This window comes from Myotis davidii, unplaced genomic scaffold (genome assembly GCF_000327345.1).
Source record: "Myotis davidii unplaced genomic scaffold, ASM32734v1 scaffold77, whole genome shotgun sequence".
Classification (NCBI taxonomy): Eukaryota; Metazoa; Chordata; class Mammalia; order Chiroptera; family Vespertilionidae; genus Myotis; species Myotis davidii.
Window position 1 is genome coordinate 630,007 of NW_006289713.1, and position 13,289 is coordinate 643,295.

At 56.5% G+C, this 13,289-nt stretch overlaps 1 protein-coding gene across 2 annotated transcripts; it reads right to left on the reverse strand.

The window, feature by feature from the left end:
* Positions 1-299: 299 nt before the first annotated feature.
* KCTD15 (potassium channel tetramerization domain containing 15) lies at positions 300-13,129 on the reverse strand. Of its 2 annotated transcripts, none has more exons than XM_015562940.1 (6): positions 13,003-13,129; positions 11,424-11,516; positions 10,616-10,728; positions 5,377-5,521; positions 2,907-3,212; positions 300-1,797 (listed from the first exon to the last, which is right to left on the reverse strand). In XM_015562940.1, the coding sequence occupies exons 2-6, from the start codon at positions 11,487-11,489 to the stop codon at positions 1,639-1,641; spliced, it is 789 nt and encodes a 262-aa protein (XP_015418426.1). In that variant the 5' UTR covers positions 11,490-11,516; positions 13,003-13,129; the 3' UTR covers positions 300-1,638. The 2 variants fall into 2 exon arrangements, with proteins under 2 accessions (XP_015418426.1, XP_006762230.1); XM_006762167.2 differs by having other exon boundaries at positions 10,616-10,791; positions 13,003-13,128.
* Positions 13,130-13,289: the final 160 nt, after the last annotated feature.

A 13,289-nucleotide genomic window follows, 5' to 3' on the forward strand; every position in this document is an offset into this window, starting at 1 on the left:
TTGACTGGGTTCAAAAGCCCCCCGGACACCTCCCATCGGCCTCCCCGTTGCATCTGGTTAGGGGCTGTGAGTGAGAACGCAGCCTGTGCTGCCCGCAGGGGACAGGCACAGCGAGGAAACACCCACACGCAATCATGACCCACGGCCAGCTTGGGACCTTGCCCCTCCCCCGAGAGCGCTGGCGGTTCTTCCTTGATCTGAACTGAAGGAACAGAGGGAGGACCCCAACCCCCTGCACCCCTGCACAACATCCAACGCGGGAATCCACTGCTGCTTCTGCACAGGACGGAGCCTCAGTCTTTTGCTTCATAGCATCGTTTATGGCATGAACTAGGAACATCATGTGTTCACACAAACACGACAATTGTACATCATCATCTTTACAATATTAAAGGAGTCATATACAAGTAAGTCTACAGGCATTGTATGCAGGGTGGCTGGGCACCCCATCCACCGAGCCGTTGTCTGCGGTTTCTCCGCCCGGGAAGAGCCAGCTCGGCCAAGGGTGACAAGGCTGGGGTGTCCGTCATTGGGCCTGAGGCAGCAGGTCTGTGAGGACCCCGAGGGGCCAGTCCTTGTTGGAATCTGGGGCAAGAGTCCCAGGTACGCCCATGTCCAGGTCTTACAGGCAAGCGAGTATAACAAATTTCATTAAAATTCAGTGTGCATATTAGTGTGGGAAAATCAGAGCTGGGGACAGCTTCCTGAGGTGGGGACCCAGAGGACGCTACTGGCAGGTGGGCCCCTTCACCGAGGGGCTCATTCCTGAGGTGAGGATGCCCTGTGGCCCTGGGGCTGGTCTGGATGGGAAGAGACTCCTCCGAGACCCCAGCGGGGACACACAACCGGACTGGAAGCCCCTGGGCTTAGGTCAGGTGATCTACCAAGTGTGGCCCAGCTCACAGCAAAGGTGAGGGTCTCAGGTGGTTCCACAGCCATCCATCCCCCACACCCAAACCACCCTCCTCCCAGCAGCCCTGCTCCCTGGGGGCCCTGCTTCAGCTCCGACAGCACTGCCCTCCCTGCATGCCCCTAGAGCAGGGACCAGAGCTCCCCCAGCCCCACTCCTGGACACGGGCCGGAGTGTCAGACCACTCTCCCACATGCGGGTGGGCATGCGCACGTCGGACTGAGAAGGAAGCACCAGATAAAGAAGTGTTGGTCCTTGTCGGCCTCTCTGGCTTGTGCAGTTACAGTTGCTTCTGTTTTAAATACTGTAGAAAAATAAGCCATCTCTGATGCAGAGACCCACTGGAGTCTGCCACATGTGGAGAAGGACGAAGAGCTCCTCTGCAGTGGGCTGGGGAGGCCAGTGCCGACTCTGCCGTGGCAGGCCCCAGGGCCTTGGAGGACACTGCGCCAGGCTGGGGAGCCCAGGGGCACCGGGAAACTGGTGGCAGAGTTCTCACCGAGGCATCTTTGGGTCACACCAATCCTTTGGAAAACATGCCTCCAGCACCCCATTCTGTTGCAAGATACCTGGGCCCTGGGGCTCCCTGGGCTGGCCTCGGAACCCCCAGCCTCACCCTCAGTCTCACGAAGATTGAGAAGCAGGTATAGGCAGCACTCCCCAGCATTGTCCGCAGGTCCCTGGCCGTCCCCAGGGCCAGGGGCCTCAGGTGGGCACGGAGGCAGGGCCTAGTCCAGGGGCTCCTGCTTTATCCGGACAGCGGTGGGGGTGGGCTGTGGTCGCCGCTCCTCCCGGCAAAGCACATACTCACTGAACTGGGAGGAGTCCACGCCACCCCCACAGGACGCAGCCACGCTGAAACCCCTCTGGAACAGCCTCTCCAGGACCTGCCGGGAAGAAACAGGAGTCAGCAATGCCCAGCTGCAAATCTGCCTGGCTGGCCTGGTGGGCAGCTGGGCCCTCGCCGGGGCAGCCACCTTCTGTTAACACCTCCAGTGACCAAATCCGAGTGGCTACTCTAAGCTACAGCCTGTGGGGTCCACAGCCTGCAGGGTCCACAGCCTGGTTCAGGGCGGAAGCAAGAGCCTCTGGGGCCCCTGCCTCTTCTCGGAGGTAGCCTGCCCTTCGCACTGGACATGTGGTCCCAGGGCCCCTCCTCACTGAGACCTGCCTCACTTACAGAGAGACCCTGCCTCTGGCCTCTGGGCAGCCACCTGCTTCCCTGAGCTCCAAGTCCCAGATGGTTTGAGGCCTGGGGGCGCATCCGCTCACGGGAGCTGGGGTGGAGAGGAGGCGTCCTCTCTGTGTTTGCGTCTCTGCAGGCCTCCGAGTCCACATGGGTTTGTGCCTCTGTGCGGGTTGGGTCTAGTCACTGTCTGACACCTGTGTCCTGCAACCAGCAAGTTCTGAATGACAGCCTGTGGAATATGTGCATGGGGGGCCCTTTTCCTACAAAGTCCACTCTGCCCCACACCTGAAGCGGTGGTGTGCTCTTGGGTCTGGAAGAGCTGGTGGGAAATGGTGCCCACTCCATCTTGGGCTTCTAAGGCCCATCTAGGGAAAGCCAGTCCAGAATCACTCTGGGCAGCCAACAGGGTGCCTGTGGCCGGGTCAGGAGGGAGAGGAAGGGGCTCCAGGCCACCTCCACGCTCCGCCTCTGACCTGCCGCTCCTGTTGTCTGGGTTTAATCTGAATCCAAACTCAGACTCTGGGTGTCAAACGAAGCACACTTTGTTGAAAGTACTCTGGACATTTTTTACAGAACATCCTTTTGCAAAAAAAGAGTACAGATCAATTTTTTTAAGTCCATCCCCCAGGCGCCATCATTTAATTATGAGCAGGACATAAATTATGCATCCATACATTGTTGCCTTTTCTGTGAGATGGCAGGGAGGGATTCGCCATTTCAGGGACCGCGCCTCCCTCCATCTCTCTCTGCTGCCAGAGGGTTTGGGGGAGGCGGGGGGGAGGCCAGTGGGGCAGGCGCAGCCCTCACCTGCACCGAGTTGAGCCGGCAGTAGCCGTTGAGCGGGAAGCGGATGACGTGTGTGGGGTCCTGGTTCCAGCCAGCGTTGACGGAGTTGCACATGACGTCCCCGGTCTCTGGGAAGACCTCCTCGATGAGGGCCTTCTCGCCGCTGAGCGCGATCCGCTCACCCAGGTCCGGCGTGACCCGCACCACCAGGCAGTCACAGGCCCTGCTGCGGCGCCGCTGCTCTTGCTCCTGCTGCCAGCGCTCCAGCTCCCGCACCATGGGCTGCAGCTGGTAGTAGCGCGCCTCCTCGTACAGCAGGCTGAAGTCCTGGGGGAACAGCAGACAGGATGGAGGGAGGTGGGGGACTGCCTTTTCCAATGCCAGGAGGGCCTCCTCTCACCATTCCACAGAACTGTGACCCCCTCCCCCAGGGCACAATGTGAACTGGGATGATTGTGCCCATTGTACAGATGGAGAAAATGAGGCTCAAGTGAATGTGTGCAAGCACAAGGAGTCTAGCCTTGTCCCATGGGCAGCGACTGGTGTGCATCTGTGCCAGACCCCCTGAGTCCTTCCATCTGGCCCAAGCACTCAGGGAGGCTTCATTCCCCGCCCCCCGCACCCCTACCCCCACCACCCCGAAGTACAGAGAAGCCTCTAGAAAGACCAGGAGGCTAGACAAGAGGAGCCTGAGGCTCTGTCTATGCCTGGGACCTGCTGCTTCTCAGAATCCCAGAGGGGAGGCGCTCGCCTGCCCTGAAAGAGCACACGGCCCAGCAGGGAGGCAAAACAGATCTGCCAAGGCTGGATTTTCGCATCCTCATGTGCTCGCCCTGACGCCTCTGATCATCCGTAACTGAGCTTCTCTGAGCCTGTTTTCTCTTCTATAAAATGCATGTAGACACCCAGTTCAGAGAAGGGGACGGGCTTTGTAAAGGACAAGATCTGCCAAGTGCCTGGCCGGCCCCTGAACTAGCAGCTGTGTGAGGAGGGGCTGGGGTGGGGAGCCCATCTCTCACCAGGCAGGCAGCCCCCTCCCAGGACGGCAGGCTCACACCAACTACCTCTCAAACACCTGGTCACCCACGCCGGCCCCAGCCCTGTGTAGCCGAGAGTGCCCGTGACTCATGCCACTCAATGGGGCTCAGATCAAGGTCAACTGGTGAACCTGAGGAGAGGCAAGGAAGCCGGACACAAAGCAGAGCCTACCTGGCATCTGCTGGCTCCGGCCTTTGGGACCACCCCGAGGGAGCCCTGTCGGGGAACCCATTCTATGCCTCCACAGGGGTTCCTCAGCCCCACCTGGGCTTCTGCTCTCATCTGCTCCGAAGTGATATCTGCACAGCAAACAGCTCCCACATCTTTCCCCAGCCCAGAACACCTTCACCCAACGCCCCACCAGCAATTCCATGCAGGAGTTGGGTGCCACACTCCCCCCAGCCTGTTCCCCTGCTGGGCCTCCACCATCCACTCAGTTAGAAGCTGCAGGCCGGGAGGCACCCTCGAGAGCCCCCACCCCCCACCCATAGCCTTTCTTAAATATGTCCAACCTGCCACTTGGCTCCCTCTTTGCTGCCTCCACCCTGGTCCAAAGCCTCCAAATAACCCCTCTTGGCCTCTTGCTCCCTACAAATGTTGAACCAGCCACCAAGGTCCTGACATCAACCAGCAGCCTCCCTTCCTGGCCTCCCGTTCACACAGCCCCAGGCTAACACCTTCTCTCCCGGTCAGGACGGTCCTTGCCTCCTCACCAAGGCCCTCACTCCTGTTTGCCCCCTTCCTCCTTCACCTCCCAGAGAAACATCCTCCCCGACTCCTTCTCTGAATTGGAATTCTCTGGAATTCAAGTGTTTTTTGTTCAACACCTGTCTTCCCACCACATCTTAAGTGCTATGGGGACAGGACCCGCGTCTGCCTTGTCGCACTGTACTTTCAGCCTGCCAGTAAGTTCAGTTGTTGGGACCCAGGAACTAAGTTGGATGGAGGACAAAACAGTCCCAGGGTGACTGGTCCTCTGGGTGCCAGAAGGAAGAAAGGCCACTTGCTGCTAAGTGGGGTGGCCCAGGCCTGAGTTTCCTTCCTCCAGGTCCCCGGGGCCACAAAGGGGACTGGCACCGAGGCAGGATTCTCGGGACCTGGACGGGTCACCTTTTGTTTGCAGGGTGCTTTGGATCCGGGTTTCCTCCCTGCAAACGGCCACCAAGAAAGAGATCTAGGAACCGCTAACTCCTGCAACTCCCACACACAAGTCTTCAACACGACAAATGTGAAACCAGGGTAAGTGCCACTGCTTAACTGTTGTCACACCCTGAGAAATAAGCTAAAAACGTGAGAAAACAAAATTAGTTTAGAAAAACTGATTTAGCCCTTGGCTTCATCGCTTAACTTTTTATGGTTGCTATGACGACCGCGGGTCCACTTATTAAGTCACAGCGTCCCCTGTGTAATGCCACCATACAGGCAGCAGGGTTGCCACCGGCTACAGACTTACCTTGAAGTCATCTGGGAGCAGCAGTTTTGACGTCCGCAGGAAGCTCAGGACATAGCGGAAAATCTCCCCATCCCGGTCAATGAAATAGTGTTGCTTCAAACTGTCCAGGACGATGGGCTCAGTGCCATTGAAGAGGCGGCTTATTCTGGGAGAGATGAAGGGTGGGATATCTGATGGAAGGGCCACTCCACCTACCCCAACCCACTCCTTAGGGCCTGCCCTGCTGGAGGGATGAGGGACCTTACATGGGTGACTGAAACTGGACCAAGCCCGAGGGATGTTTGTATACACCAGAGGCAGCCAGGCCACAATCAGACAGGACATAGCAAGCATCACAAGTCACAGCCAGGAGACACACCCAGCTGCATACACCTGCCTGCTGACACGTGTTACAGGCCTGGAAAACTACAGCAAGACACAGACACAGCCTCCTTGCCCCCCCCACACAAACCCTAGCCAGACAGACCCACGCAAAAACTCCCACCAACCATCAGACACCCTAGCCCACAGCCACACATGCAGTGAACACACATGTAAAGCAGCCAAGACAGACTTGGGTCCCACACATCCATGTCATCTAACCCATAGGAAGGAGCATCAGATGTGACACACCTGGGTAAGAAGCACAGGGTCACACGGTCCCTCCCTCACGACACACAAATCACAGGCAGACCTAGACACATCTGGGCAAAGGACACACCAGCCAGCACAAGTCAAGCAGGGACACAGCTATGTACATGGGACAAACTCACAGATAAACCAACAACAGCCACTCGTTCAGGGAGCCCTCGGGGAGATCCCAGGGCGGCAGGAGGTTCTGCACACATGTACACACACACCACTATGTATGCACATACACCACAGGTGTGCACTCCTGGGAGGGGAGACAGGACCCAGCACCCTGTCCTCTGAAGGGTAGAGGTTCTAACAGAAGCTCAGGGGGTCTTGAGGAGCCCTTGAGGCTGGTCTGCATCCACTCCAGGGAGGAGGAAGCAGGCCTCAGAACCAAGGCTTTGGCCTCCCTAGTGCCCAGGGCGGCAGGCTTTGGTTTGGCTAACTTCCCCGGCAGACCCCAGGCCCAGCTATGGACAATTAGGAGCCACAAAGACGGGTGACGACAGCCAAGAGCTTGGCTCAGAAATAGAGGAGGAAGGCTGGCAGGGTCTTCCCAGGGACAGCACCTCTAGACACCTTTCAGCAGGCAGGGCCACACGTGTCCACTAGACCCTTCCAAGGCTGCGGCTCGTCTGCACAGCCTGGGAAAAGGGTGGCCCTGACCTGAGACCCAGGCCTGCCAGTCCAGCCTGTAGTCTGATCCCTAAGCCCCCTCACTCTCTGCCTGGCATGGACCTTCCAGGGACATGCCTCTCTCCCCTGGCAGCCTAGCCCTCTGGCCTTCAGGTCATTATGCCCGAGGCTCTGCCCTGCCCCTGCCATTGTGCACCAGGGCACATGAGGTGGGCAGAAGCTGAGGGGTTAGAGCCCCAAAGCCTCTTTCAGGGCCTCCCATCTGTACCGTCCTCCGCTCTGGTGGCCTGGCACATTCAGGCATCTGCTATGAGGGTCTGCCCAGGCCCTGTCCCAGTGGGACTGTATAAAACAGGGGTTCTCAACCTTCTGGCCCTTTAAATACAGTTCCTCGTGTTGTGACCCAACCATAAAATTATTTTCGTTGCTACTTTATAACTGTAATGTTGCTACTGTTATGAATCGTAATGTGAATATCTGATATGCAGGATGGTCTCAGGCGACCCCTGAGAAAGGGTCATTCGACCACCAAAGGGGTCGCGACCCACAGGTTGAGAACCGCTGGTATAAAAGGACAAGGCTGCCCGGCTGGTGTGGCTCAGTGGATGAGTGTCACCTATGAACTTGGGAGGTCACGGTTAGATTCCCGGTCAGGGCACATTCTCTCTCCCTCTACCTTCCTCTCTGAAATCAATAAAAACATCTCTTAAGAAAATAAAAGGGCAAGACTGCCTTCATGGATGGGCACAAGCAGGTCCGAGCCTGCGGTGAGGCGTGGAGAGGCCCGAGCCTGTGGAACCAGCGCGGCCGTTGCCCAGATATAACTCATCTCAGGGCTCCACAGGCCACCGGGCCCTATCAACCCCCCTAGGCCTGGTGACAACGGTACTGGGGGACACAGCCCCACTGGAAAGCCTTGTGGGCTCCATGGCCTGTCCCACTGTCCAAGCCCCAAGACCTGGCCTCAGCAGAGCTTGGGTGTTCAAATGTCAGACTGCGGGCCACCCAGCATCACTGGAAACAGATGGGACAGCCGAGGGCCTCCTCATGGCATCAGCAGACAGAAGTGAAAGCCACATCCACAGATGAGCCAGCCATTCCTCAGCCCCGTGGAACCTGCTCCATCCTTCCTGGCTGAGCTCGCACCCTCTGTGCAGCCAGCAACGTTCTAGGTTTGGCTGTGTGGCCGGTCCCTCTGGTGTCAGGGCTGGCTGGGGCTCCAGACCATCCTGTCAGTCCACAGGACTCGGAACCCAGCCAATTCTGGGGCTGACTGGGTTCCAGGTTGCTCACTGGCCCAAGACTAGAAGGTGCTTAATCTGTCTTATTTCAGGACTGGCTGGTTCTAGATCTTTCCATGACTCACTGTATCTTCACAGGACCAAGGCTTTCATGCCCTTGGGGTCTGAGGCTACCAAGAATGTGAGTAGGTTGAGGGAAGGTCACCACAAAGGAGCAGCAGACACATACAGGGGCTTAAGAGTCAGCTCCTGCCCCAGGCCACCCTCGAAGGGAGGCGTCAGGGTTTGGGTGCCAACCTCAGAGGCTCTCCACGGTATGGACTGGTCATTCTGACCCCAGCCGACAGGGATCTTTTCTTTCTTTATTTTTTTAAGCTTTGGTTCCAATTTCCTCAATGTTTCAGGGGGAGGTTTTATTAGTTCTGAACCTCGGGGACATCTCCGTTTGCTGCTCCCACAGCCAGCAGGGCTGCGAGTCGGGCTGCAATGGCAGCAGCTCAACAATGCCCAGCAGGCAGGCAGGAGCGGGGTGTCAGCCCCAGGGAGTCTCTGTGCCGCTGCCTCTGAGCAGTGACTGACTGACAGCTGTTTCTGGGGCCAATCAGTGGTGGCACCTGTTCCTGTGTCAGAACCACCCCCACCAGCCAAGACTCAGAAGCCCAGGCGAAGTTCTGTAGCCCCGGGACCTGAGGGCCTGGGGCACGGGTCCCTGGTCTCCAGCACTGCCCAGGACGGGACTCTAGCACTTTGACACTGAAACTCCCCAGGGGACCTTAACACTTTTAGTCCTCCATTTCCAGGTGACTCACAAAGCGATGCTGGGTAAGGGATTGCTCTTGGTTTCCAGAATTGATGAAAAATCGTTATTTTAATGATTCACTCAAAGAGGGATGAGAGGGATCTGAGGGGCCCTTGGCAGCACAGCTGCCTGACCCACTGTCCCCGGGCTGTCCTACAGGTTCCCCTGGCCTCCAAGCCAAAGCTTCCGGCTAGGGAAGCAGGTCGCCCGTAAGCCAGAAACCATCAGACAGAACAGCGGATTCATCCTGAGCCCAGCCTCAGGGAAGAATGTGACTGCCACCTCCTCTGGGTACATCCAGCAGCCCAGGAGCCCCGGGGACACCAGCTCCTCAGCCAGTGGGCCCACCCCACCTCAGAGCAGGACCACGGGGCAAGGACAAGCTGCAGTGTGGGCCTGGGGGGGAGGGCCACCCCCCGCCCTCATGGCTCCCTGGTAGCAGCCTGGACACAAGAATGAGGAGGCCATTCCCTGTAGGCCTGGGCTGTGATTACTCCAGAAGGGCAAGTGTCTGATTTCAGGAAACTCTCTTCAGAGAGGCTGTGGGCAAGGGTTTTATGAATTTCACTCACAAACGTCATCAACCAATTAAGGGGTGATCTATCTCAAACAACTCAAGAATGCCACAGAGGGAAAAATTGAAATTAAATAAACTGAATCCATCTCCTGTTCTAGACAGGGCTCTGCAAGCCAGTGCACAGGCCCACACTGCCGACGTGGCCTCATAGCTGACGCCTGCCCCCACCCCCCTGGCCCAAGTGCACAAGTGCCCCAGGCCTAGCCTCTTCTGGGCAAAGAAAATGAAGCCTCAACCACCATCTGCCCCACAGGATCCCCAGATTCCAAACTTGACCCTGCATCCACCCCAAAGATCCCTCCTCGAGTGAGTATCATGGAGGGCTCCACCCTGGCCCCATACCAGCCACCCTAACAGCCACCTCCACACACTAGAACTCCTCTGTCCTCTGAGCAACCATACTGACAAGGCAGCCTGACTAGAAAGCTTCCCAGAAATGATCCCTGGGTGTCTGGGGGATTAATTAACTCCTCTTGCTATTTTAACCGTATAAAACGGGTGGTGCCCGTAGCGTTGGCCCTCCTGCTGCTCAGCCCTCAGCAGCAACTGCCTCACTGCGCCAGGAGCAAGCAGTTGGGGCTCAGCAAGCAGCGCTCCACATCACCTCCTGGAAAGCTTCACGGGGACCCACCCCAGCTCGGGTCAGCCCTGCTGCCCCTGGGAGGAAAATGCCCAAGAGGCAAAAGAAAAAGCACTGCCCAGATGGGCCCACAAAGCAGGAATACCAGGGAGCTCTGCAGAGTGTGAGGCGGCAGGTTGGAAGGGTCCTGGTCAGAGAGGGACCAGGGTCCATTTGCTGATGGAGCATGAGGCTTCTGCTTCTCCACAGCAGTTACTGCACCACCCCCACCCTCTGCCACGGGGAGCCTGCTGCTAGCCCTCAGGGTCCAGCAGTAGCCACACCAACAAAGATGGCAAATTGTGGCTTCCTCTCCTCCCCCGCCTATGCGATTTCCCAAGGGTTAGAATCAGAAGCAGAAGTAAATACATGACCCCAGGAAGTACACAGCATTGCTCACAAATGACCCCCTGCAAAGGCCAGGCCTAAGTCCCACTCAAAAGGAACCTAAAGGCATGTCAGATCCCCCAGCCAGCTGCTGGCCAGCTTCAGGTAGGATTGGCTCTGAATAAGTGGCTCTTGCCAGTGGGTCAGAAGCTCCTCCTAGCACTACCAATGCAGCCAGCTAAGGGTCACAAGTCCCTGTGCAAACCCTAGTTCCCCGGGGCAATGAGAGTTGTGGGGGGGCCGGGGAGCAGGGGGGCTGCAGAGCCCTGCAGGTTGGCTGGCAGAGGAGACAGACATCACTGGTAGCAGGCTGCAGATGCTGCCAGTCACCGTCATACACCTGGTAGTACAAGGGGCTCGGCTCTTACCTGGAGTCGGGGTACTTGGTGAGCGTGGCCAGGCTGCTGGTATACATGTGGCCGCCCACGTCGATGTGCACAGGTGCATTGGACTTGGTGAGCTGGGCTGGCAGTGGGATCCCCTGGGCAGCCAGGGGAGACACGGGTGACCGGGTGAGAGACAACCGGGACATGCTTCCTCCCTCCTGGAGACGGAAACAAGGCGGAAACAGGGGTTTCTTCCCAACAGAGCTGTGTACTCCCTTTGTTACCAATGTGATCACAGATCTAATCAGATCACTTCGCCTGTGCCTGATCACATATTCAGCTGACAAATTACGGCCACCACTGTAATTAAGTGTATTTGCATCATTCTCTTCAAAGGACCAGAGGGAGAAAGAAAGATGCTTATTAGCAATAAGAAATCAAGAAAAAAAATTTTTCAAGGTGTCAGCCTCCAGGGGCATAAAACAAACTGCAAAATTCTAATTAAAGGTCGTGGGCTTATGTGTTAGATGTGAAATATCCCCTGACAAACGAATCACCAATTTGTGAATTGGGATTCAGGGGTTTTTGCAAGTTTGTCTCAGTAACGAGACACCTCTAAATTAGTGACTTCCTCAGCACCTAAGGCGTTGAGTTTTATACATGTAGTAAATTTCACATCAAATTAAGAGCACTTTTGTTTCAAAAAATACATAATCCTATAGTCAGTCAACAGCCATCTCTTGAATGCTGCGGCTATGAGGAGGGGCAGCCAGGCCAGCCAGTGAGCAGGCACTCGGGAAGAGGGCAAAGAGGCGACCCCATGCTGACCAGCCCACCCTCTGGCTCTCACCTCGGTTCCGGCGCTGCCTTGGGCGTGAAGCGAGGACCCGCTCGGTCGCTCCTTGCGGTGAGGCATCTAGGCTTCCATCACTGCCCGGAGTATCTGGGAAGCACCAACAGACCAGAGGGCTTACTCCTCAAAGGTTATGGGCGCCGTGGCTCAGCAAATGGAGTCAAAGACACTTCGAGTCGTCCTTTCTGCACATGCTCTCCTGGACCCCATGCCTACTACAGTGTTCTCCGGATTCCACCCACTGCTATCCTATCCCCATACCCCAAAGGATGCATTCGGGCCATAGCAAATCACTTCTCTCTCTCTCTCTCTCTCTCTCTCTCTCTCTCTCTCTCTCTCTCTCTCTCTCTCTCTCTCTCACACACACACACACACACACACACACACACACACACTCACATGTGTTTTCTGAGAGCACCATGTCTGCTAACTCAGCTAATGACAATACTGAAACATATGCTCACCGTAATTGCCCAAAGTGTTTCAGAACAAATCTGATTTTCCCGGTATTTTGGTTTAGAGCCATGTTACCAAGCGTGTCTCCTCTTGCATCAACAGAGAACCCTGTGGACCACTGTGCAGGGAGGATCCCGCACCCTCTATGAGATGGGGAGCTCAGGACCTCTCAGACCCCCAGATGGTCTTGTCTGTGCTTCAGGCCCCTTGGGATGATTCCCGCCCCCCCCCCCACCCCCAAGGCATCAGAGAGCTGGCAGAAAAATCCACAGTGGCTCAGCAAATGGACCCCATCTCCTGCTCCTCCCCATGGTTACTTAGCACCTTTCCTCTGCTCCACAGTCACCTGAAAAAAATTGTTACTCAGTCACTAGAAGCCACTCCAGGGCACTGACAGAACCTGCAAGGAGGGTGGAGAAGAGCAGGCTTATGCAGCCCTTTCCAATCTCATGGGGCTGGGAGGAGGGCATTCACAGTGACTACCACCCTCACCACTGGCTTCCACAAGCCTAACCCGGACTTGTCTCTTGCTGGTTTAAATGAGGATGCAATCTCCCCTAAAGGTTGACTTTGTGCCTTGAAATTCAACATCCAATTTTGAAATATGGACCAAGGTCCAAAGAGCATCAGATAGTGCAAATTTTAAGTAAGGTTCCTCTGTCCTGGTCCTGGCAAGTTCCTTGACAGGAACCAGGGTGGGGTGGAGGTGCTATTAGGGAACAGAGAGGTTTAATTTATACCCTCACTGGGGGTGCTGTCGGGGGCTGCTGCTTTTGGCTTTCCTGAGTTCCAGTTAGCTTTTTTAAAAGCAGGCCACTTATCTCAAGGAAGTTCTGAGAAACCAAAACAGATCTCCAGAATGGGCTGTCCTGCGGTAGGAGGCTCTGCTGGGTGAGGAGTCAGAAGGAAAGCCACACGGAGGACAAACTGTGCTGGAAGGAATTCTGATGGATCTTCATTCTATCAGAGCAACTGCACCGTTTTCCCTACTGCCAGGACACTGCTCAAAAGTGACATTGAACACCAAGCACCCAGCACAAAAGCTGCCCCCTGCCATTCTCACCCAGCCTCCTTCCCACTGCAAGCACAACCTGCGGTTCACAGCAAACCGGAAACTCACCATTGGAAGCCCCAGGCTTTACGCCTTGACCAGAACCTCCAGTGCTCCCTCTGACCAACGCATCTGTGCTGGACAACGACCCTTTCTCCGAGACCACAGCTGAGGTCAGAAGCATAAAGTGAGTGCAGTAAGACACACGCTCATCCCGCCAACATCAGATCAAACCCATGACCCGGCCCCAACACCCAGCCCTCCCGAGGCTGGCCAAACAGCCTGTTGCAGGGCCCACGGGTTTCCAAACTGGCTGGGTATTGACCCGCTTCTGGGAGCTGCGGCGGGAGCCCCAG

Coding starts and splice junctions, on each gene's coding strand:
- KCTD15 (XM_006762167.2), bottom strand. CDS start 11,489: ATGCCTCACCGCAAGGAGCGACCGAGCGGGTCCTCGCTTCACGCCCAA. Junction 3,213..5,376: donor TGCTCCCAGATGACTTCAAG/GTAAGTCTGTAG, acceptor CTGTTCCCCCAG/GACTTCAGCCTGCTGTACGA. Junction 1,798..2,906: donor GCCGGCTCAACTCGGTGCAG/GTGAGGGCTGCG, acceptor TCTTCCCGGCAG/GTCCTGGAGAGGCTGTTCCA.